Here is a 24,307-nt window from a genome sequence, read left to right as displayed (position 1 = left end):
AACGTAAATGCCAAGTGTCGCCTTTTGTTTGCTCTTTTGTCTAATTGTTCAACATCTATTGACGTTTTCATATTCTTACCAAACTATATCCTCCTGCCCCCGCCGTATGTAAACGTCATGGGGCAAGTCAAAAAAAATAAAAGATTCTGGTACGTGCACCGACCTATGGAGGACGCAGCCGGGAAATTTGTACCCAGCTGTCCCCGTCTTGACAAGGGAAGAAGGGGACGAAGAAGAAAACCAAGAACAAGAAGAAGAGCAAGCGGAAGCGCAAGGAAAGATAAGGAAAACAGTTGAAATGGTGGACGTTAGTAGAAATGTGGAGGAAGTCCGTAATCGGATTCTTTTAGGAGAATTTTGCGTGAGAAATGTGAGTTACGTTTTGCCATAATAATATGATGTTCTGTAGTGGTGTTGGAGCAGAGCAGGAGGAAGGAAAATTCTGAAATGCAGGTCCAAAGAGTACTGATGGTTCACTCAACGAGCTCGACCATGTGCCGTTTCCGGCTGGTTGAATCAATATTTAAATGATGATATATCATTATATATAATAATTATAACTTTTCAAAATGGTCAATATAAAGCAGCCCCTTTTGGGTGACGGGTTTGCCGACTAACTGCGCCACGAGTTGGCGGCACACTTTCAATGACAGAATTTGGGCTTGTAAAAGTAAACCAAATGATGACCACAGTGTAAAAGGCACGTTTGCGTTGGTTAGCAACAGAATGGCTATCAACGTTATGATTATTCATTGGTCACGTTTAGGTTCACACAAGTGATTTCCCTGGAAACTACCCTGGCTATGACGACACTTGGGATATGCAGGCTTTCCAAAAGGTAGCTATCTTCTCAATGACAACCGTTTCTATCATTTTGTCTGAACTGTATTCCAGTCATGACACGCTCGCATGTTTTCCAGCGCTTCAGAATTGATGTGGCGGAGGTCAGCGAGAACTTGATGGAGTTTGACATGGTGGGGATCGATGCAGCTATTGCCAATGCCTTCAGAAGGATCTTACTAGCAGAGGTTGAAATCTTTATTTAAGAAATACAGATTTCTGTATTAATAAATCATTAATAATTTAGATGATAATTTGGGCACCAAAACTGAGCCTTGCGGGACCCCACAGCCGATGTTCAAATACCGTGACCTCTTGTTCCCTATCTGCACAAATTGGGTGCTAATAGGCACGCCATTTATACCATACCTATTTAGCGTTTCAATCAACTTACGCAAAGAACAGCACCATGTGAGTGCAAGCAAGCAATAAAAAAGGGGCACATTGGCTTGACATGTGAATATTTGATTGTGCTTGTAGGTGCCCACCATGGCTATTGAAAAGGTTTTCATCTATAGCAACACATCTATTGTCCAAGATGAAGTGCTGGCACAGAGATTAGGCCTCATCCCTATCAAAGCGGACCCCTTTCTCTTTGAGTACAGAAGTACTGGTAAGCCACTTCTTTTTTCTTTTATTTACATTGACTTGCTTAAGGACTGCATCGCTTACTTGATACGGCATTTGGTTTCATTTTAGAGAAGGAGTATGCAGAAGAGGAAGTTTCGGAAATAGACACAATTCAGCTATCCCTCAAGATTAAATGCACCAGGAACGCTAAAGCGGGCAAAGACATCTCGGATCCGCGAGAACAATATTCAAACAACAAAGGTAAGGAAGGCCGCGACTACGTATATTCCGTTTTTATAAATCGGAAGGAGGAATTTCCACGTGAAGTCACCTTGTTACAGCGCCCCCCCATATTGTCATTCTTGTAGTCTATTCCAGAGATGTTAAATGGGTCCCAATCGGTAACCAAGCAGATGTGTTTGCTGACTCCAATATTGGACCAGTATACGATGATATCCTGATAGCGCTGCTCCGGCCAGGACAGGAACTGGACATTGTCATGCACTGTGTCAAAGGAATTGGTGAGAAAGCCTACTGTGCTTCAGCTAGAATTTATTTGTCCTTTTTGCATAAACAGCGGCAATGAATTATTGGCCTGTTTGAACGTCATCCATGTAGGAATAAGCAATTTGACGACATTCATTTATTATAATGGCACTAGGGTTGGTTCATTCAGTGCATTATACTGAAGTGGTTTTGTTCTCTGAACAGGGAAGGATCATGCCAAGTTCTCTCCCGTGGCCACAGCGAGTTACCGCCTCCTGCCGGAGATCACCCTCCTCGATACAGTGCGGGGAGAGAAGGCAGAACGTCTAAAACGTTGCTTTTCCAAAGGCGTTATACAACTGGAAGATGATGAAGGTAACGTTGTCTTACGCCAAAGTCAATTTAAAATGGCCTGATTTAGCACATAGCTCCAAGAGAGGGAGGTCTTTTATGTCTGTTTCGGGCTGTTACCAGCTACTTTTCATAGCCCTAGGTGTGCGGACAACCTGGGCTGCTGTTTCAACATGTTGTAGGGGGCGCCACTGAGGCATCTGGTACAAAATGATAAAAATATATATATTTATAAATGGGAAAAAAAAAAACTATAGTGTAGTGTGTTTACAATATGTTCTTTTTTTTTTTTTAACAGTTATCCCTTTTTTGAATTGTTTCGGGGGCAAACTTAGTTGCAGTCCCATTAGTTGCCAGAAGAAATGAATTCTGGATTCTAACAATGGATTGAAAGCTTTGCAAACTTAGTTGCAGTCCCATTAGTTGCCAGAAGAAATGAATTCTGGATCCTAACAATGGATTGAAAGCTTTTCATTTGTTTTTGTTCAGGGGGCAAGATTGCTAAAGTAGTCAACAGTCGCTTGGATACATGCAGCAGAGAAGTTCTCCGTCACGATGACTTAAAGAATGTGGTGAAACTCGGACGAGTGCGAGACCATTTCATCTGTATGCTCTTTTTTTCTTTTTCTTCTTCTTCATTTTATGTGCATTGAAACTTGTCAAGTGTGTGCAATTGGAATTGATTGTTTTCCATTTTCAAACAGTTTCGGTGGAGTCTACTGGAATTCTGCCCCCGAATATCCTCGTCACAGAAGGCATCAAAGTCCTCATGGCCAAGTGTCAGAGATTCCTCAATGCACTGGACTCGACCGACGCAGAGTGAAATAATGGGAACATCTATCGCAGGGCTTCCTGTAGAATTGTTAGTTCGTACCTTCATTTTGCAATTAAACTTTTGTGGGACAAAAAAAAAAAAAAGCATTTTGTTTGAATTTATTAGCACTGTACACTGCTGAAAGGGCCTATATAATGAGTTTTAATGACAGACCTAGCTAGAGGTGAAAACAAGTCAGAAGTCTGAAGTAAATGTGAAGCAAGTACCAAGCAGGCATGATGCTAAGTGTTGGATGAAATGAGCAAAACTAGTCACAATATTAAAATGACAGCTCTAAAAAAGGGTACATTAAACGAATTGAATACAATCCACTTCTTTTTTGAACAAAATACATTGAGACATCTCACGAGTTTTATGCTCAGCTCAAATGTTGTCTGACTAGGCCGCAACATCATCATGGTTACAAAGGATAATTGAACAAACTTCTATCCTTGACGTTGATGAGACAATTCAACATTTGGTGTCACTGTGACGGCCGTCCGAGTGAAGCCAAATCGCAAACAAATAAGTTTAACAGCCCTGGATTTGACCGAGTTACGTACCTTGAAATGGCGAAACATTGTTCCAGGGTTCAGACTCTTTTGGATGTTGTACATTTCAAGTCAAACAAAAGACACTCATATTCCTAGATTTCAAATCGTAGCGTGGGATATCTTTTCAACAGGGTGTTGGTTTGTTTTGGTGTCAGACGTCCTCCTTGAATGCTTGTTTCTCCTGCGCCATTTTTCATTGAAACCTGCAAATGAGGAGGGAGGGAGGGCGAAAGAGATTGCTACTTTACTGATCCCAGGGCCAAGGAAATCCAGCAGCATTCACACCACACAGAGTGGCTGGCTGTACACATACAAATGAAATGGGTGCAAAAATAAGACGGAATTGGGGAGTGCTTCATTGGGCATTCCATCTCAGTCCCAGACCACACCATTGTTCAGTGCAGCAACTGCCTAGAATATAAATATCCAATCGTGTCATTTCTATAACAAATACCTGAGCTTTTTCGACACACGAGTAGAAATCGGCCATTTCTTTGGAGCACAGGCTGTCCACAAAGTTGTTCTGTTTCCAACAGGCCATCATGACTGACAACTCTGTGATACAGGTGGCCTCTGTTGGGGGAAATAAAAAATAAAATAAAATGACTGTTCAGTCAAAACATTTTCGGCGTACAGAGAGAGACAGGACATACACGCACTGAACTGACAGGTAGGTGGGAATGTATTGTTCCGTCCGGTCTGGTGCTGGGCCGGCACAACGTTACGCGAGCAAAGATTTACCTCCTTTCTTGGCTTTGCGGCTGGTCACGGAATCTCTCAGGACAAGAGCTTTGTTGGGTTTCAGTACAGGTCTTTTATTCTGTTTGCAGAGCAACCTGCTGACCTTTTCCTGAAATAGGATTCCGCCCTGGGACGCCATTACATTGGGAGCCGCCGGAGCTTCCAGGCGAGAAGAAGAAGAAGAAAACAAGTAGAAGAAGAAAAACAAGAACACGAAGAACACCAAGGGGGGAAAACGCAGAAGAAGAAAAAGTGGAAGGTGAAGAAGAAAAAAGTCAAGTAAAATAGAACATATCTATTGGAAAAAAACGTGAGACTTTTCTGATTGGAATCGCGATGGCAACGCGCAGTATTTTACCGCCACCCGCCAGATTGGTGTTTGTTTTAAAGGTGAGAAGAAGAAGGCTCGTGCACCAACACGAAACGTTTGAGAAAGCCCCAGCAAACGTCCTTCGTGGTGAACATCTGCTTTCATTGCATAAATCAATTTCAAACTTGCGTACATAACTGCTGCTGCTCGCGATGATGACGTGTCCTCAAATGAGGGCGCTCAGTATTGTAATGCTTGATTTGAGTGCAACACTCTATGACACCAAATATCCTATGATAATTGCATGCAGCTCTATTACTAAATACCAGATCATGGATCCAAAAATGGGTTTGTATTCCAAATGTCACGATAATGACATGGTAATAATGCATGTCCGTAAGGACATCATGTCAACCAATGACCAAGAAAGATGGCTGGCTGGTGTGTTGCAGCATGCCCCCTTCCAGTCTGGATGCAAGGCCAACTATTCCACTAAGCCTAAGACCAACGAAAAGACCTTTGACAAGATCTTGATCGCAAATCGAGGGGAGATTGCTTGCCGGGTGATCAAGACATGCAAGAAGATGGGGATTCAAACCGTCGCCGTCCACAGTGACGTCGACTCCAACGCCGTGAGTCCAATCGGACTCTTGAGACAACAAGTATATGTGGATGCCGCTGTCAAAGTGTTTTGTGTACGTACGCAGGTTCACGTCAAGATGGCCGATGAGGCAGTATGCGTTGGCCTTGCCCCGACCAATCGGAGCTACCTCAACATGGACGCCATTCTGGATGCTGTCAGAGACACCAGATCGCAAGCTGTAAGCCTTTCCTTTTCATCGCTCATCCATCCGGATTCTATATTGACGCCGCCGGGATGCGGCTGCTTTTCCTCCCCCCAAGGTTCACCCCGGATATGGCTTTCTCTCCGAAAACAAAGAGTTTGCAAAGAGACTGGTGAGTACGAGCCTCGTTGGCGCAAAGCTTCGACGACAAACACTGCGTCGGGCCAAATGGAAGAAATGACATTTGGTTCCTAGCATTTAAAAGGAATACCTTTCTGCTTCCATGAGTTGAGACCGAAACGAATAAAGTAATAAAGAAAAGGTAACAGCTAGTTAACCATTTTCCACGATGATTGGTTTTTCTAGGCAAAGGAACGTGTGACATTTATCGGCCCAGACACTCATGCCATTCAAGCCATGGGGGATAAAATTGAGAGCAAACTCATTGCTAAGGCTGCAAAGGTCAACACTATCCCAGGATTCGATGGAGTGGTCGAGGTATGTGAAACATTCTGCCATTTCAATGATTGCATTGCTTTTAGTATTTCTGCTCAACGCATTGTTTGAAAAATCCCATTCTGTTTGGGTTTTTCCCCTTCTGCTCCAGACTCCGGAGGAAGCTGTAAAAATTGCACAAAACATTGGTAAGAACAGAATGGAGGCATCATGTCAGGCCTGTTAGCTTCTATTTATTTCTTGCTTGCTTGCTTGCTTGCTTGCTTGCTTGTGTTTTTGCGTGCTAGGCTACCCGGTCATGATCAAAGCATCTGCGGGCGGAGGAGGGAAAGGAATGAGAGTTGCGTGGAACGACGACGAAACAAGGTACGTGCGTGCCGCCGAAATAAATCAAATCAACCAAACCAAGAAACGTGTTTGTTCTCCCAGGGAAGGGTTCCGCTTTTCGTCCCAGGAAGCGGCATCGAGTTTTGGCGACGACCGACTTCTTATCGAGAAATACATCGATAACCCGAGACACATTGAGATTCAGGTAGGTACCTACGTAGTATGTCTTTTTGTAGAGCAATCCCATATACTGGTGTCTACGCTTCTCCTTGTAGGTGCTGGCTGACAAGCACGGCAATGCTCTCTGGCTGAATGAAAGAGAGTGTTCTATCCAGAGGAGGAATCAGAAGGTGGTGGAAGAAGCTCCCAGGTTAGCCACAAACGGGATCAATGGTGTTTGCAGGCTCAGCAGTTTGCAGCATCATGAGCACAAGAACTCAGAGGGCGGGGCGGGGCAGGGCGGGGCGGGGCAGGGCTGATGACTGTTTCTACACGAGCAAATATGTCATGTTTTGATGCTACTTTGGACTTTTCTAGTACTTTCCTGGACTCGGCGACAAGACGAGCTATGGGCGAGCAAGCGGTTCAGCTCGCCAAGGCTGTCGAGTACTCGTCTGCCGGGACAGTGGAGTTCCTGGTAGACTCCAAGAAGAACTTCTACTTCCTGGAGATGAACACCCGGCTACAGGTAAATGGCTTTTAAGGTGCAAATTGCTACATTTTGTACGTCAGTCATGCAAGGCAACGTGAACCAAAGGCTTATTCAAATAGCCAGCCGACTTAATAAAGCAGACTGTGACTTTGATTGGAGCTACAATGATATGTTTTACAGTAACAACTGTTCTCCTAACTTTGGCTTCGAGGTTGAACATCCCATTACGGAGTGTATTACCGGTCTGGACCTGGTTGAGCAGATGATCCGAGTCGCCAAAGGTTACCCGCTGAGCCACAAACAGGAAGATGTCCCGATAAACGGCTGGGCCTTCGAGAGCCGCGTCTACGCTGAGGTTTGACCGGCTCGTCGCGCATTGGCCTGGTCCAGTGCTTCTCAAATAGTGGGGCGCGCCCCCCTTGGGGGGGGGGGGGGGGGCGGTGCTATACCTGGGGGGGCGCGTGTGACCCTGGGGAACAGGCTTTTTTTTTGGCAGTACTGGAATAAAGTGTAATTCCGAATTTTCACAGCAGGGGGCAGTGGCGCTCTCGTTGTTACTTCTGTGACGTTTGCGACAGTGCAACATTTTACGACTTACAAGACAAGTTAGGATAGTCACGGTGGGGAGGGGGGGCGCGAATAGTTTTCTTCTTGCTGGGGGGGGGGGGGGGCGTAACAGAAAATAATTGAGAAGCACTGGCCTGGTCGCTCCGCTTGAAACTTGGTGAAGGATCAGTGCACTGCGGGAGTTTTCATTTGCTCGTTCTCCACAGCTTCTGTAACAAATGATCCAGAATAGGATCAAAAAGACGGCTCAGTGTGGATACATTGTGGTCAGACGTATTGTCATCCAATATTTGTTAGTACGTTGGGAACGTGCATTTTCCTCCTCCCGTAAAACAATTGGACTAAACCTGCTAAAGTTGACTCTTCTCAACTTGGACTTGATATTCTCATTTGTTCTTTTAGGACCCTTACAAGTCATTTGGTCTTCCTTCCATTGGAAGATTGTCACAATACCAAGAACCGACAGATCTCAACAATGTAGGTCGTGTGCTCAGCAAAATCGGCCCAATGTCTCCATCCTTGCTTAGAGCAAAGATTTTGAGATGAATCCATTTGTTGCGGCCAGGTCCGGGTGGACAGCGGCATCGAGGAAGGAAGTGACATCAGCATCTATTACGACCCTATGATTTCCAAGGTTGCTCCAATATTGTACTCAACAAGTAGACGAGGAAGGCGCTGATTTCATGTATCTATCTGTTTGAAGCTAATAACCTATGGTGCTACAAGAGCTGAAGCGCTTGCCAAGATGGAGGATGCGCTGGATAACTACGTCATCAGAGGTATTGTTGGTAATACAAGCAGCTAGCTTTTCTTTTGCAAACGGGCTTGCTCTAACGTGGGATTTTTTGCCTTTAGGTGTAACCCACAACATTCCACTCCTGAGAGAAATAATCACCCATCCGCGCTTTATTTCCGGCGACATCAGCACCAACTTCCTTCCGGACATTTACCCCGAGGGCTTTAAAGGTCACCAGCTACAAGAGGAACAAAAGCAGGAATTGCTAGCAGCTGCTGCAGCACTTTACGTCACAGCCCAAGTCGCTTCCCAGAACATCCTTGGTCACTTGAGGTGAGGAGCGAGCGAGCCGTCCTTCCAGCTGGGGTCCCTTATCTGTATGGTGTGTTTTCATTGCAGGCTAGCCTCAAAACCTGTGGAGAGCACTTGCTGGGAGTTGTGTGCACAGCTAGGACAGCAATGTCACCAAGTGCAAGTTAACAAATCCGCTGACCTCTACTCGGTGAGTTAAGGTCGTTTTTCAATTCAAACAAAGAGTTGGAGTGGCAACAAGCAGAGGTGCAACGTCCCTGAGTTTTCAATTGCTGCAGCTTTACGCTACTGTTTTTGAAAAATGCACCTTTTGGCTTTGCTGATGTGCTTGACCTTTTATTTTCTGAAATCATAATCCACACTTCACCTCTAATTATATCACCTATATTTCAATCTTTCTTTGTAAGCACCGCTGGAGCTAATTTGTGACATTGGCTTATCAGAGTGGGGTTTTTTTCTTCTTCTTCCTAGGTGCGCGTGGACGGAGAACGGGTGGATGTCCACGGACAGTGGAACTTGGCATCCCCGTTGCTACCACTCACTATCAATAGTAAGCACAGAATGTTCCAGGTAATGAATAAAACATGCCGTTTTGTGCTATTTCTACTACAGCTGTGTTCACATCAGTAATATATAATCCTCTGATTCAGTGTCTATCCCGAGATGCTTCTGGACACATAGTTCTACAGTATCTGGGCACATCGGTAAGGTTTGAAGGTTGTATGAATTTGCTCACACACAATACTGTTTACAGCCATTATGATATACGTCGATAGATACATTACCGTTTACATTCCAGTAGGGTCGTCACGATACCTGAATCGGAGGAGTCGGTACCGATACATGTGATTTTCCACCATTCTCGATACTATGTCGGTGCCACGGTGAAAAAAACAACACAACCCACTTACTTTTAAAATCACTCGTTTATTTAAAACAGCTTCAAGTGTACACATAAGAAACGAGCAGCAACGGGATGGAGCAAGAAGTCAATCAAAACAAGCAAGGCGGATCAAGAATAATATTCAACTGTATGCATAAACAAAGACCAGCAGTGGCATAGAGCCTTCAAGTCACACATCTATCAAAACAAGCAAGACCGATAAGCAATACTATTCAACTCTATGCATAAAAAAAAGAGCAACAGTGGCATAGAGCCTTCTGTCACAATCAATAATACTCAATCCTAAACATGAATTAAAAGGGCAGCAGTGGCACAGAGCCTTCAAGTCACACACATCTCTAAAAACGAGCAAGACTGATGATCATAACAATATTCAGCTATACAAATAAAAAAATAAAAAGGGCAGCAGTGGCATCGAGTCTTCAAGTCAACCGCATCGCCCTCCCCAGCTCGAAATGTCGGCATATTCCGGTTACCGTATTTCAAACGTAACGTGGCACAACCGTGATAGTGAAGGGAAGGGGAAAGTCACTCACCTCGAATTCCTGTCTTTAAGCTATTTGGCCATGTTGGACGTGTTTCCACCTTTGGTCAGGAAGCCTCTCGAGCATTTGTTGCACGTTGGCTTGCTTGCTTGCTTGTTCCAATGGAGAATTGCTCCGGTTGCAAAATATTTCCACACACGACTCTTTGAGCGACCTGGCCGGCCGGCCGGCCGGCCGTTCGTTCGTTCGGCGTGTTGGACTTTCAATCCCACTTGTTGAAGCCATTGTTGAGAAAGACCCAAAGTTTTCTTCTTCTTCTTCTAACTGCTGCTCGCATGCGACATGCGTATACTGCCCCCTTCCGTTCAGGCAAGAATCGACACAGCCCGCTCGCCGAGCGAAAAGTAAATTATTCGGTCTTTTTTGCGTGTCGGTACCGGAAGTATCGGTTCTTGTGACGGGGACCCTACTTCCCAGAGGAGCGATTGACGCGCATATACATCCGTTTGAGTCACTCTTTTGATGACTTGTGACTTGACCAAAAAAAGACGAGACCAGATTTGACCTGGATCATTTGATGTATTCAGCTCAATGAAATGCATCTGTTAATGTGCACGCTGGGGATGTCGGTCATGATTGAAGGATTGGAAAAGCTGGGAACCACTGCTTTGTTTTTGTTGAGGTTTAATTGATGCTATCTGCCCTTAGCAATGGAGGTCATTTGGAATTGCGTGCAGAGATCCACATCAGTGTCAAAAGTGGGATGAATGTTTCCAGTTGACATTATTCATAAGATACGGATCCCAACCTTAATTGTGTCAAAAGTGGGATGAATGTTTCCAGTTGAAATTATTCATAGGATGCGGATTCCAACCTTAATTGTGTTCAACCCTTTTCTATTTCTGCAGTTCAAGGTTCGCATTCTGTCCAAGTTGGCTGCCAAGTTAAACACTTACATGCCAGATAAAGTTCCCGAAGATACCAGCAGCATCCTGCGGTCGCCAATGCCTGGCACGGTGGTGGCAGTTACTGTTGAGGCGGGTGACCAGGTAAACCATGATCCGTGGCGCTGTCTTGTAGGATGCTGCGTTGAAGCCTTCTTTCTCTCATGCTCTTTGCCTTTTTCACGTTATGTTGCGTGTACTGTAGGTTGCAGAAGGCCAAGAGATTTGTGTTATTGAAGCCATGAAAATGCAGAACAGTATGACTGCTGTCAAACAAGCAAAGGTCAGTGTCACCACAATCAATGAAATCTAATTCCAAACAGACTATTGTGCGCTTAGTGTGTTGTCGTCCATCTTTGTTTCGTGCCAGGTTAAGCGTGTCCACTGTAAGCCGGGAGAGACGGTCGGTGAAGGAGATTTGCTTGTTGAGCTTGAATAATTCAAGGTATTCGCGAGCCATCCCTCTTAAGTCATAGTGGATGATCAATAGCAGAAAAAAACGTTTGATTTCTCCTGTCCCCAGCAGAGATTGGTGACCTCAACAGTGCCGGAGCGTGGCGCTTGAGCGTTCATATCATTCTTAGTCCTTCCTGCCCATCCTGTATTTCTTGTTTGCTTTCAAGCCACTTTTATTTGAACATGCTAATAAAATCATTTGAGCACACTGTTTGGCCTGTGTTGTTGCCCATGCCTCAAAAAGAGCATCTGCCCAATCGTTTGGAACCAATTGGAGTTGACTTGCCCACATTGTATACATTTACCAACAAGTCTCACAGGTCGCAAACATATCGTACGTCATTCGAGCATCACTGATGAGGTGGGAACAAAATCATTGACAACTAGTATGTTGGAGTAGAGCCCACTCACTCCATCCAGAGTTTAGGGTGGAGACAAATCAACAAGTGGCACGTGCTCACCTTGCTATTCTTCCAACAGAGGTGGAGGAGACAGTTTAAGACTCAAAACCTCTTGTGCCGGATGGGCTTGAATGAGTGTCCCTGCTCGATCACTGCTGTGGCGCTGAGAGAGCTCCGTCAGGATGGCCAACTGAAGAGGCAATTTATAAAGACAACAAAACACAGCCAGACGTCTATAAAGCGGAACGCAAAGAGTAGGTGAGCTATTCAAAACAATGGCATGCAATGGCGCCGTGCCAAATGACTTACCCTTGATGGCCCTTTGTATAAACAACGCAGCTGATCCCACGACTGCTCTTGTTGAAAATCCAGCGTGACCTCCTCCAAAACCTACATTGCCAAAGTTGGTTCATTTATTACAACCTATTCCTTTTGTCTCAAGATCCCAACCTTCTTTCGACGAGCTTCATCGTGATGCAGGGATGAAAGTCGAGTCTGGGGAAAAGATATTCAGCAGAAGATTGCAGCAGAGCAGCGCTGGGCCATGCTTTTGGGTGCATTTTTCATGGCACAGCCTCAAATACAGACCTGTGCAAGGGATGTACTCCGAACTCTCTTTGGTATACTATACTGCCCGCCTTTTCCTCGATGGATGGTGGAACACTTGTAGCAGCTCCACTGCTGCTGCTGCTGCTGGTGCTGCTGCTGCTGCTGGTGCTGCTGCTGGTGTTGCTGCTGCTGCTGGTGTTGCTGCTGCTGCTGCTGCTGCTCCTGCTGCTGCTGCTCCTGCTGTTGCTGCTGCTGCCGCCGCCGCTGCTGCTGCTCTGAAGCACCTCCCAAGCCACAGTCCATAGTTTGCTGCTGCTGCATGCACTGAATGTGGTATAGGTGACCACAGCTGAGAAGAGAGACAGATTCCTTACTATTGAGAACGTCATTTCAGATTTACGCTTCATGTAGGAGGATCACGGCACATTCGCTAGCCCCTCGGCTAGTTAGGTTAGGGTTAGCGTGTAAAATGGAGCTTTGGCTCTCCAGTGGCAACACTAATGTACCTATGTCCGTATGTCATTTGACATTGGGCTACCTGAATAAAAGGATCTGCTCAGCTGGGTCCTGCCACCTCTTGTACTGCTGCAGGCAAATGTTGCAGTAGTCTTGTCTGGGGTGGAGTCCCTTTGTGACGGCCGTGCGCAGATGAGCCAAGGACCAGTGCAGGTCATGATTTAACAGACTCGTTGTTGTTTCAAATAAAGTCTGGAACACAAAACACCAATGAGGTATGTATAGGACAAAGCCTTGCCCTCCACGTGTCCATTTACCTGTTCATAGTTGAAGGTGTCAAGCATTCCAAGGATAAGGACTTGGATCTCTGCAAGTTGTCCTTTCTCATAAACGGGACTCTGTTAGACAAGAGCTTTGGTCAGATGGCAAGTGGCAGCATGACAAAGTAGGCTATTGTGGTAAAGGTACAAATGCACAAACCTGCAGTATCTGCTGGATGATAGCAGGCATTGAAACCAAGCTGCTCATACTGTTGAGAACGTTCATTGTCAGATCCTTTAAGACTGCAAAAGGCAAGCACAAAATGCTGCATTGACGAGAACTGAGCCAAAACCTTTCCAAATTCGTCGCTGTTCAGGAGAACGGCAAGCATACGTTTTGTAAAATAACGTCAGCCTGAAAAAAGATCCGTTTTGCCAAATGAGGTCGGGCAGCGGTGCTTAACCATGCTTTGGTTAGACCTAGAATTCTTCGTATATTTCCAGCATGTGGTCTTCACAGTATGGCTGTCTGTCTGCCTGCCTGTCTGCCTGCCTGTCTGTCTGCCTGTCTGTCTGTCTGTCTGTCTGCCTGCCTGCCTGCCTGCCTGCCTGCCTGTCTGCCTGTCTGCCTGCCTGCCTGCCTGCCTGCCTGCCTGCCTGCGTGGCTGCCTGCCTGCCTGCCTGCCTGCCTGCGTGCGTGGCTGCCTGCCTGCCCGCCCCTGTGACGTTTGAGTGCAGCTCACACATTACGTCCCGTGGGCCAACAAAGTAGTGGATGAGTGAGCTGCTTTACCCTGTTTCTGGGGAGTCATCAATGTCTCCAATAATGAAAACCACAGCTCCTGAATGGAAGAAAAAAAGAGCAGTGAAACATAACTAGGCAAGGCAAGGCAAGGTCATTGTGCTCACTGCAGCCCAAAGTGGAATTCAAAAAAAGTACTTGCGCTTTCTTGACAGTAAGAGAAATGACCTTGATTTGCGGCGGCTGGAGTTTCTTGGAGTTGCGCCGACCCAAAGCAATGATGGTATCGAGGGAATGTTCCACCCTCTTCAATACCATGCACTGGTTTTCTTTGTCGTCTTCCTTCGGCCCTCCGCTGGTGTCAGCGGTCAGTAGCGAAAGCTGCTCTTTGAACGCCTATCAAGGGAGAGTTGAGGCGGAGAATTCTTTTCACAATTTGGCTTCACAAGATGCTTTCCCACATGAACTCAGTAAATGAACTTAACAGATTCCTATCACAAGTCTAAATGGACGACGTACCTCCAACAAAACTGCAAAGGCTCCATTGCAGTCTCCCTTCTTCTCAAGCAGATAAGCTGTGGCTTCGCTGTGACAGTACTTCTCCGTGATCTAAACAAAGAATGAGACAAGTCAATTGGAATCTCCCGCCTACACCTTTGCTCGGCCAATTTGGATGAGGACGAGATTTTCTCCCAATTGCAGGGAGAGCGAGGCCATCACAACATTTCACATCATTTCCAATCAAGACAGATTGTCGTACTTGAATCGCTTCCTCCAATCTGTAGTGCGGTGAGCTTTGAAGGAAAGCCAAGAGCTGTTGAGGGGCAAAGCGGCACAGTAGGTCCAGCAGACGCGTGTGAAGATCATGTTCCAGAGGAAGGCTGGTCCCTGGATAATGACGCTCCCTAAGAAAGACCAAACAAGTTGTCGGTGACACAAAACAAAGATGGCCGGGAAAGTTTTGTACGACAGCCAGCAAACCATGACTCCATGAATGAGGTCAAAAAGTTGAAAAGCAGCTTGCCATCCTGTAGGAAGAGACACACACACACACACACACACACACACACACAGACAAAAGACTATTGTAAGCTTGACATCAGATGATTTGACCAACATGTACTGCACTCGGTCAAAGCTAATTTCCACCATTTGACACTCTCTTGAAATGCTTTAAAAGACCACAAGTGAAGTCTTCTCAAAATGCTTCCTTCAATTGGTGTGTTCACTTTGCAAATATTGATTGGGTTGTTTGTGACCGATGCGGCAGACAAACGACAAAATCATTTGCGTGCACATACCGGGAGAGCGCAAAGAATTTGATCCACTTCTTCAGCAAAGTGACACACAACCAGGTCGGCGGATTTGCTCGTATCAAAGATGATCAGATCCTGTTAACATACGTGTAACGTACGTACATTGGTTAAAAAGAGCAAAGTTGGACAAAAGAAGCGCCATCATTTGCACACACTCCACTTGAAAAATCAAACTGACATATGTGTACCGTGAGAGGGTCAAACCAGGGCTATTTACACAGAGACAAAAAGTTGTTGTCGAACTTCTGTTTTTTGCCGTTCCCTGATGTAAGAGCGAGCCTTCTGACCAATGGGACAGGCACACTTGCACTTCTTCAGGTAGAGTCCAGGGACGTCAAAATGATTTGGGTCTTTTCCCGTTGCATGATTGGCAACCATAGGTATTTTGAATCAACAAGGCACATTCGCTGACCTGAATGTGTCGGAGCGTTTTCTTCTTCACGGTCTCTTTCTCCTGGGATGTGTGGCTCGACGTGGACATCAGTTGCTCCATATAGCTGAAGATCTCGCCCTGCATGTACGCAAAGACACACCCACACACGTACGTTGGAAAGGGCTGGCTCTCCCTCCATTCCAGCTATCTTTTCTGACCTTTCTCAGAGGGTCTTTTAGGTAGCAGTCGATGGTCTTGTCGTACATACGTTTCTTCTCGTAGAGAAATTCCAAAATTTGGTAGCTGGATTGGAAGGCACGCACAAAAACAATAGACTTGCAAATGGGTTCATTGACGCCCAAGTATTGGCCCTAATATGTGACGTCTGCTTGCCGAGGAAAGCGTTTTGTCCCACGAATGCTACGGTTTCATTGCGGTATTTAATGCGACGAAATGCCACTCGATTGTATTTGTTCTTTTTCCTCTAGCGTGCATTTCCTTCCGAGCGAGTATGGCTATCGTGATGCAAACGTAGTTTTGGTCAGCTACTCACAACGTGGCTCTCTGCGACAAAGTCAACAGCTTTTCTTCATCAAACTGGACCACTCCTCCAACCTGGAGCAGCTGCAGCAGAACCTTGAAAACAAGAAAAGAATCAAACGTAGCAATATAGCAAGACAACGTTCCTTTCTTGTCTAGAAGCAAGGACTAGAACTATTTTTGAGAATGATCATCGTGCAGACCCCAAAGGTCATCAAAACAAATCTAAAAATGTCATGTGTGATTTTCTTCACTTATTGATTGTCCTGTGCTATGTGGCATCTTCTCTGCTTCAAAGCTGCAACTGGCAGGATAGGTTCTAAGTTTGGAATGGCTGCAAAGTCATTCGTCAAGGGCTTTTTTCCTCAATGCGCGTCACATACGACAAAATGTGATCTTCTATTCAGTGTGACGTGAACCTACGTTTGAAATATCTGGGAGCACACATTCTCGAGCGTTATGGTGAATATTTTCCATTCGATTCTTTGCTTGATTCAAACCTGCTGTCGTTCAGCGTGTCGAGAGACGTCGTCTGGTCTGCAGAGGAATTCCAACACCTAAAACCAATATCATAGAGAGCAATGACCAATGCAAATCTGGCTGGCTGGCTGGCTGGCTGGCTGGAGGCAAATCACACGTGTTCAACTTAAGATCTCAAGTTATCCAACTGAAAGTGATAAATTCCTTCCTTCCTTCCTTCTTTTTTTGTTTTTAACCAATTTTGGAACCACTGTTTGTATTTCTTTGCTCATTCGAAGAAATCGAGTGCTTTTGAACGGAACAGCTTACCTGATCAAATAATTTTCTGTTGACAAAAAGCGTGTTGTCCGGTTTGGACAGCTGCCGGGCCAAAAAGGCAAAAAGGCCGCCCACCTGGCACGGTGTAAAGTCTGGGTTGTCCACCATCACCTGGAGCACATTGGAGCAAAAGCATCAACATTCATGTCAAGGCAGACCAGATTTGATTGATCAACAAAGGAGCTGTCATTTAATATTGAACATTTATTTGACTTTGCGTGAAATCTATAGCCGATACAGTCGCCTTGCGTATCCACATGCCCGTTTTCGAACAAAAGAATCTTATGCTGTCCATACAAAGTGTGAAATGGATCCAAATTCACCCTCATTAAGATTGTTTTGATGTTTACTGACAAAGTGATAAGATTGCGTTTGTCTCGAGAGCCCTGTACACGCATGTATCCTTTTACCTGAAGTAAAATGTCCACTATCCTCTGCTGGTACTCGATGGCTTGCTTGTCATTTTGAAAGTCTTCAAATGTCTAGAAAGAAGAAAGCATGCGTTACTCCTCATCAGCGCCTCCAGATGAGAATTTCCTCCAGAGTTTCTGGCCCGCTGGCTCGAGTGAATGAGCTCTAGTAAACGAGCTCTCGGACAAACACCAAAAAGCCATATTGGCCACATAGCATTGAGGGAAAACTCACCCAAAAGCCCTATTCGCCACATAGCATTGAGGAAAACTCACCATGGCGAGCACATTAAGGAATTCTCGAGTGTCAAAGTGGAGGAGGGTATGAATAAGAGGGTAAGCATCAGATGAGGATGAGGACTCCCCTGTGTGGAGCACAATCAGGTACTCAAATACCTGACAAACACAGAGAGCTGCGTATTACATGCCACTTCCTCTTGACTTCAAAACAAAAGTGCACATTTCATGGTCCGAGCACGGAGCACGGTGCGTGCCTCTCCATTGTTCAATCGGGCTGACGGTTTGATACCTGAATCTTGACCTGAACCACAAGATCCTCGGGGATGTTTCCCAGGGGATATGCTCTTCCTGCCAGACAACAACTTCACCCCAAAAAAATACAAATAAAAATACCACACATGGATCCAGCTTCAGAATGGATTTTTACGTCACAAAAAGCCGCCGCCATTCAACGACCCAATCTTGGCTTACCTGATATACACCAAAAGTTTGTTTCCCATCACCACTTGTTCAGCTGTTCAAAATCAGGCCAGGTATTAGGACTATATCCGTCCCATACAAATGAGTTGCAGAAAAGAAGCTGACCTGTTAAGCTCCTTCCCTCCCGAAGCGGTGGAGCAATCACAGCAAAAAGCTTCTGAAACAAGAGGTCAGCATTTTGTTTTCCTCCTTTTCAGAACAGGAACGGAGGTGTTTCAATCTCTGGCTACGACTACGAAAGATGAAGGAACCGTCTTGTGTTGCTGAATGACCACAAATGTCCGCTTGATGCTTGATATACCCGAACCTGGCTCTCATTACAAAAACTGTACATGAAAGTCAGCCCAAACCAAAGGAACTGTCCAAAAACAATCTGATAAAGGTCACCCACGAGCAAAAAAAACCCGAACCCAAAAATCCGATCCCGGCTTAGCAACGTTTGTATTCCAAAGCCACCTGACTACTTGACGACAAGAGCTTTCTTGAGTACCTCCATTGGTGTGATGTAGTCATTCATGCCACTGTTGAACACGTAGATCATAGCATCGTACAGTTGGTTTTCCCAACAGATTTGAACCACCTTGAACACACATTGAATTGAATTGAATTTGAGGGGAACGCAGCGACGACGACGACGACGACGACAATTGCACGCTCTTCCACACCTGCTGTATATCCAGGCTTGTGACATCCAGACGGACGATGCATCTCTCCAAGTTGTCCATCAAAGCATTGCTGTGGTAATGGGCCAGGAGATCCTTCATAATAGGCGTGGGGAGGTGACCGAGCCGCTCCGTAACGACATAGGACTCCAGCGATTCCAGGAAAACACCCTTGGCGACCGCGTTCTCGGCGAGCCCGGCGTAAAGCTGCTCAAATAGTAGATCGCTAAAAGCAAAACACACATATTGACTGGACAGTCACAAGAGGGGTCCAAATGATTGACACGAAATAAATACAGAAATAATAAGGTTGAAGACGCACTTCCAATTGCCCACTTTCCCCCTACCCGGCCGGCCGGGTTCTCGACGGCACAAAGAGGCACGCTCGGGTGCCACTTGAAATGCTGCTTTGAAATGATGGAAAATTGGAGCCGATCGGATTTCCGTCATGGCTGCATTTCCAGTCAAGTTCATTGACTGTGGATTTCTCTTCCATGACCACAGGGCTAGCAACACTGTGTGTATTTTGCCAACACCTATCCTGACGTTAGCGCTCGCGCTTGCAATGATGTACCGTGTCCAAAATACTTACGGCCTTTGTAACAACAGGCAGAAATCGATCAGTGTAGGAATCACATCCTGAACAGAAACAGACAAGAATTGACCGTCAACATGCACGATCCAAGTGTGGGAGCCACCCTATCAAAATGTCCCAAAGGCGTCACACGACATTTATCGGGGACAAAAAGCAGCCACGTAAGCGGAGCGTTTGTTTTCAGGACGGCGTACGACTACAGCAGAGTCTGGAATGGGCTTACGTGAAAATGTTGCTCCATCACTTGGATTCTGCCTTGTTCGGGGCACTTGTTCATGGCGTGATCGGCAAAGAGCAGCAGTATCTCCACCATCTCCGGCAACACACACAGTTACCATCCAACTGAATCCATCCATAGCTGACACATCTGCAGTGAGGCTTTTCGACGCATACCTTGTCACCGACAATTCCCCTTCTTTTCACAGGATCTCCACACAAGCCTGGAGGAAACACACGACCACGCCGTTAACATGATCGTCATCCGTGTGACCAATGAGCATTTTGCGACAAGACTTTCATTTGTTATCATAAGCACTCACCAATCACAGCCTTAGCTGTTCGCTCATGGAAGGACCAGGCCAGCGAGAGAGCTTCAACAAAATGTTCCTGCTTCAACAAACAGTCGATGCGCTGCATACGCGGAGAGAAAATCAAGTGAGAGAAGAACCACAGTGGACAACAAAGGGGAGAAGAAAGAACCCCCCCCAAAAAAAAGTTACCTCTCTCCAGGTTCTGAGCGTCATGGAATGGGCTGACTGAAACCAAAGAGCAATGGGAAAGACTCAGCAGTCAACGTTAACGGTGACCTAATGGCTACCACCGCGTGATGGTGTCGATCGGGCCACCTCGGCTTTACGAATGCCGGGACTCCAAAATAGTACGCACCTTGGTGCCCAAACAGACCATCTGTCCCGCATAGCTTGAAATGGACTGGTAGCAAGCCTTTTCTCCAACTAAAGCCTGCAATACAAAAGAAACGGGAGCCAAATGAATACATACATAGTCAATCCAATTCAAGGCAACCTGGCTATCAATCACTCATTGCAGCTTTATGCCCTCCATTTGTCTCACCAAAGCCCGGGAAACATTTCCTCCTGTGGCCAGCGATTTGAAATGGCGGCTGTTGTATACCAGCTGCACCTGCTCCAAGTCCAAAATCTCCAAAATCTCCTGACTGGGACGGTCCACAACCTGGAGCTTCTCGTGGCTGTCGACCAGGACTAAAGTGCGACCGTTAATCCACTCCAAGTAAAATGGAGACAGAGAGGGAGAGACAGAGACAGAGACAGAGAGACAGAGAGAGAAAGTCAATAAATGATACATACAGGAAATGCACAAAAGTCAATAAATGATACATACAGGAAATGCACCTTGCTTTACAGCTCAGCAAGAGCTTTTAGAAAGCTTCCATTGTTACAAAGAATTGAAAGGATCTGGTCCCTCGAGTTGTCCATGACATTTATCATCTCGATATTAATTGCCATTACATGTCACGAGTCAAACATGATCAATACTATCTATCCATCTACTTTGAAAAGAGCAACAATTGGCCGAGATTTGTGTTATACCGAGGTTGCTACTTACATTCAAACTGATAATATCACAGCTGAGATGAATATGTCTCTGTTTGATGACATGGATGGCACCCATCTCCTCTCTTTTGATCTAGGAATGCATATCAAAACAAGGACCACTGGCAAAGATGCTGCAATAACTGGTAAACAAGTAAGTAAACAATGAAGACACCCGGAAATATAGTCACGTCCAAAAATGAAGACATGGCTTGAGGGACTTGCGTACTACATACCATGAGAAAGTGGACGGTATCTCCTTTCGAAAAAGCTAAGAACGGGTGGACGGCCATTTGGACAGACACAAAGTGCCACGCGAGCTGCGGGACGCTGGATGGTTCCGACTAGACGCAAACACAAGGCAAACTCATTGCTATCGTGCTTCTTTTGCATACATGTGTACAATTACGTGGGAGGATCTGACCTTGCTGTAGGGAAAGGTCATCCAAACTTTGAGGGAGGGCTTGAGTCCAATAACCAGAATCTGCAGAAAAAAGCACGCTGAAGCGGCTCGCTCGGTGTTTCAAATGACCACGAGGGTTAGGCGCCGCCACGTACCTTTGTGAGGGAAGCCAAAGCCAACATAGAATAATGGCATATCGGGTGCTCGCTGAAGTCTGGATACGCGCGCAACGGTTCAATGCAGCAAACTTCCCCTTTGGAACCACTGAAGAGACATCTCGAGTCACACGAACGCATGCCCATGACTCTCCTGGAAGCAAGGCAAATGTGGTTTTCAGATCACGCTTGCGCTTCTTGGCGATTAGGAAGCTTACTTTCAAAATGCATTCTGGACTTAGCGACGTAATCCGGCGAGTACCGTAATATTCAAGTCACATCACATGATACAAATGCTGTGATGTTGCTCGATGCGCTATAAAGTGCTTTGCCGCAGCTGTGGTGAGAGCATGCCACCGTTGCGTATCATGACTACGTAGATGGGTCAAAGAAGTCCGTTGACCTGAAAGCCAGCTCAAAAACGGATCCACCGCTATCACTGCATACTGCCAGAGTTGGGTCATCGGTGAACTTGGAGCAACAAGAAGGGAACACGTGATCAAAGGCAAAATAACCCATCAACAATTGACATTGGCACGGAAATGATTGGCCGCTGCTTGCGACTACTGCCGACATGTTTTAACATTCCCTCTCGTGCAGACAAAACGGAGCGGGTGTTTTGTCACCACAGCTGCTTACCTTTACGTGAAGAATCGCTGTGCCCGGAGGGTGCGCGTCTGTGATAGTTCGAAGCAGTTTCCCGTTGGCCAGATCCCACATGGTCATCTTCGGAAGAAGAACACACGCTACGATGGTCAATCGTAACACCACCACCAACAACAAATGGTTTGGTTTTGTTCGACTCCGAGCTTCAGGAAGGCTATTCCGGCAGACAGTGGCACCAGCGTACTAAATTGCGACTTGACCAAACGTACGCGTGCTAGCTTGTGATGTGACAAGCCCAAAAATGATTAGGATTGTACCTGTCCGTTGGCAAAGCCACAGAGAAGTCTTGAGCAATCGTTGTTGATGCTGAGGGCAGAGATTGCGCCAAACTCTGCACCCGTCGTTTTTGTTCCAAGACACAGTCTCAACGCTTGGTTGTTATCTGGAGACCAGAGTTCAAGCTGACACCAGGCATCAGAGCCAAGCTCAGGAAATTCAAAATGACAAGTCTGGATTTGCCTTACCAAAGACCAAAGCCAGACCGTGAGACGTTCCCACCACAATCACGCCGGCAAGCGTCTGAAGACGACAGACACCATACCGTACACAATACATCAAATCCGTTCGTGAGCAAATCCAGCAAACAGACAACTAGGCAGCAAATTCACAAGTGTAATTCCCGTCAAATTCAACCATGTGGGTGGGATTCAGTTGCTCGCGACGTGCACGCGTTCCCAAATGAGCTCCCCCGTACTCACTATCGCAGTTGGTAACCCAGCATCAACCTTGTCCTGAGGAAAGACACAAATGCTGTCTTTAGTCAAGCAATTGTTCTGCGATGCATTTTGCAAAATGAGCAACTCAAATCAAGTCAACACATTCCGTTGTTTCCCCAAAGCTCCAGCAAGTAGTAGAAAACAGACACTGATGCACAACCGATTTTCAAATCAATTTGTCAATGATTTCTATTCATCGATTCATTTTGATCATGAAAATCGTTGTCATGAATAATTGACAAGAGCAATTTGGAAAGCACGTCAACACTGACACGCCACAACCTGTACTCTCTTTCTCTTCGCTTCGATTGTTGATGATGAATGCGAGCGAGCGCGCGTGCCGAAAGATTACCGCGGCGGAGACGATCTGCGCAGAAATGCCCTGAAGTACGCTGTGTCGTAGAACCGATCCATGAATGGCCGCTTTCCATTCCCCCGCCTTCTTCTTCCTTAAAGCCAGGCCATTTTAAGATTCACAAAAACAGCGTTAACGCACACGCGTCTGGAAAAATGGCAGGCCACATTTTTCCATGGAGCACATTCAGATCTTTTCGATGTACAATACAGTATGTGCAGTTGTGATACTTTCATTTATTCTGTATGCACTGTGTATAAAAGTACATACTGCAAGCAACGTCAAAACATGCAAGTGTGTCTTTGTGTGTGTGTGTGCGTGCGTGCGTGCGTGTAATTCGTGCCGTTTGAAGTGAGCCGGGTCCCCACTGTCAGAGCTGGCAAGAGAAGCAGTATCGCAGGAATGAGCATCAATATTTTCAGTGTTCAGCACACACGTATCTTCCAGCACAAATGGCTCCTCCTCATCCTCCAGCTGCAATGACATAAGGGGGGGGTTAGGTCTACTTTGTCTTGGTGAAAGAGGTGAGAAGATTGGCATCTCTTTATGATCATAACAACAAGACTGAAATGAAAAGTAATACTTGACCTCATTGAGGATGCTCTCCAAGGTGGGAGGTGTGTCTACTTGGGGAATGTCGAATTCCTTATCATCAATCTCAAGAGAAAGAAAGAGTAATGAGAGAGCCACTGTTAGATATCACTCGCTAACTGAAATGTGTTGAGCATTTGTGTATGACGTAATCACCCTCCTGTACGTATTGTTTTGTTCTCAGTCATTCACCAAACGTGCTAGTTTCACCACGTTTTGCGATTTACTGTCCCTCCGGACAATTAAATCGGTATCAAAATGTTCAATACACAAGAGACACACAGTTGTGCAACTCAACTCATTTGATTAAACACGTCCATCATAAGAGAGCAGAAAAACAACGTTTTCCCACAATATCTGTGTGTGTAGCTCCACTTAATAATTTGTTCGCCTTACCACTCCCTCGTCCATTGGATCAAGCGGCGAGGATGAAGAGAGTAAAGCGCCAGCGTCCAAAGATTGCGACATGTTGAAATGGGGTCAGTTGCTGCACACTTTTCATTTTCCACGAATATGCTTCCTCATCTCTTCTTGTCTATCAATTTGACCGGCGGTTGACAAAAAAACATTCAGGTGCACTAGCGCCACCTAACGGACAGGAGTTTCAATCCATCGAGAAACAGGAACGAAGGAAGTTTGCCCCCGGCCACCGGCCGGCCGCTCGCCTGCCCCATCGTTTTCTTTTTGGGTGTTTCCCGTTTGCTGCCGTTGTATTTTGCTGTATGTTATCTTTAGTAA

At 45.9% G+C, this 24,307-nt stretch overlaps 4 protein-coding genes across 8 annotated transcripts; 2 read left to right on the top strand and 2 right to left on the bottom strand.

The window, feature by feature from the left end:
• Positions 1-211: 211 nt before the first annotated feature.
• polr1c (RNA polymerase I and III subunit C) lies at positions 212-3,205 on the top strand. Of its 2 annotated transcripts, none has more exons than XM_061284452.1 (9): positions 212-370; positions 767-838; positions 921-974; positions 1,321-1,453; positions 1,540-1,671; positions 1,779-1,931; positions 2,122-2,271; positions 2,737-2,853; positions 2,952-3,205. In XM_061284452.1, the coding sequence occupies exons 1-9, from the start codon at positions 299-301 to the stop codon at positions 3,068-3,070; spliced, it is 1,002 nt and encodes a 333-aa protein (XP_061140436.1). In that variant the 5' UTR covers positions 212-298; the 3' UTR covers positions 3,071-3,205. The 2 variants fall into 2 exon arrangements, with proteins under 2 accessions (XP_061140436.1, XP_061140435.1); XM_061284451.1 differs by having other exon boundaries at positions 921-1,028.
• On the bottom strand, positions 3,167-4,495 carry chchd1 (coiled-coil-helix-coiled-coil-helix domain containing 1). The gene is made up of 3 exons (XM_061284456.1): positions 4,357-4,495; positions 4,070-4,188; positions 3,167-3,818 (listed from the first exon to the last, which is right to left on the bottom strand). The coding sequence occupies exons 1-3, from the start codon at positions 4,493-4,495 to the stop codon at positions 3,708-3,710; spliced, it is 369 nt and encodes a 122-aa protein (XP_061140440.1). The 3' UTR covers positions 3,167-3,707.
• A 44-nt stretch (positions 4,496-4,539) lies between these two features.
• Positions 4,540-11,498, top strand: pcca (propionyl-CoA carboxylase subunit alpha). 2 transcript variants are annotated; one of them, XM_061284443.1, is made up of 22 exons: positions 4,540-4,746; positions 5,119-5,298; positions 5,374-5,487; positions 5,570-5,623; positions 5,818-5,949; positions 6,059-6,095; positions 6,195-6,273; positions 6,337-6,439; positions 6,510-6,604; positions 6,772-6,922; positions 7,098-7,241; positions 7,856-7,930; positions 8,019-8,087; positions 8,157-8,232; positions 8,309-8,522; positions 8,589-8,691; positions 8,973-9,071; positions 9,152-9,205; positions 10,799-10,939; positions 11,040-11,117; positions 11,205-11,279; positions 11,361-11,498. In XM_061284443.1, the coding sequence occupies exons 1-21, from the start codon at positions 4,693-4,695 to the stop codon at positions 11,271-11,273; spliced, it is 2,121 nt and encodes a 706-aa protein (XP_061140427.1). In that variant the 5' UTR covers positions 4,540-4,692; the 3' UTR covers positions 11,274-11,279; positions 11,361-11,498. The 2 variants fall into 2 exon arrangements, with proteins under 2 accessions (XP_061140427.1, XP_061140428.1); XM_061284444.1 differs by having other exon boundaries at positions 11,358-11,498.
• On the bottom strand, positions 10,450-24,126 carry vps8 (VPS8 subunit of CORVET complex). Of its 3 annotated transcripts, none has more exons than XM_061284438.1 (46): positions 23,966-24,126; positions 23,567-23,635; positions 23,322-23,452; positions 22,976-23,072; positions 22,606-22,638; positions 22,372-22,426; positions 22,165-22,289; positions 21,881-21,967; positions 21,645-21,712; positions 21,242-21,395; positions 21,108-21,167; positions 20,920-21,027; positions 20,697-20,777; positions 20,184-20,354; positions 19,998-20,072; positions 19,832-19,867; positions 19,652-19,742; positions 19,506-19,552; positions 19,336-19,425; positions 19,110-19,156; positions 18,521-18,743; positions 18,346-18,435; positions 17,961-18,012; positions 17,847-17,889; positions 17,665-17,737; positions 17,412-17,531; positions 17,136-17,207; positions 16,717-16,836; positions 16,428-16,484; positions 15,941-16,023; positions 15,606-15,690; positions 15,427-15,525; positions 15,000-15,089; positions 14,680-14,726; positions 14,459-14,603; positions 14,218-14,307; positions 13,927-14,094; positions 13,750-13,798; positions 13,177-13,259; positions 13,014-13,094; positions 12,779-12,948; positions 12,280-12,589; positions 12,142-12,186; positions 12,001-12,081; positions 11,752-11,881; positions 10,450-11,033 (listed from the first exon to the last, which is right to left on the bottom strand). In XM_061284438.1, exons 1-45 carry the CDS (start codon positions 24,035-24,037, stop codon positions 11,756-11,758), a joined length of 4,299 nt encoding a protein of 1,432 aa, XP_061140422.1. In that variant the 5' UTR covers positions 24,038-24,126; the 3' UTR covers positions 10,450-11,033; positions 11,752-11,755. The 3 variants fall into 3 exon arrangements, with proteins under 3 accessions (XP_061140422.1, XP_061140423.1, XP_061140425.1); XM_061284439.1 differs by having other exon boundaries at positions 17,961-18,009; XM_061284441.1 differs by lacking the exon at positions 16,428-16,484.
• Between the last annotated feature and the right edge of the window lie 181 nt (positions 24,127-24,307).

This window comes from Syngnathus typhle, linkage group LG8 (assembly GCF_033458585.1).
Source record: "Syngnathus typhle isolate RoL2023-S1 ecotype Sweden linkage group LG8, RoL_Styp_1.0, whole genome shotgun sequence".
NCBI classification, from domain to species: Eukaryota; Metazoa; Chordata; class Actinopteri; order Syngnathiformes; family Syngnathidae; genus Syngnathus; species Syngnathus typhle.
This window is presented reverse-complemented; position numbering and strand designations above follow the sequence as displayed.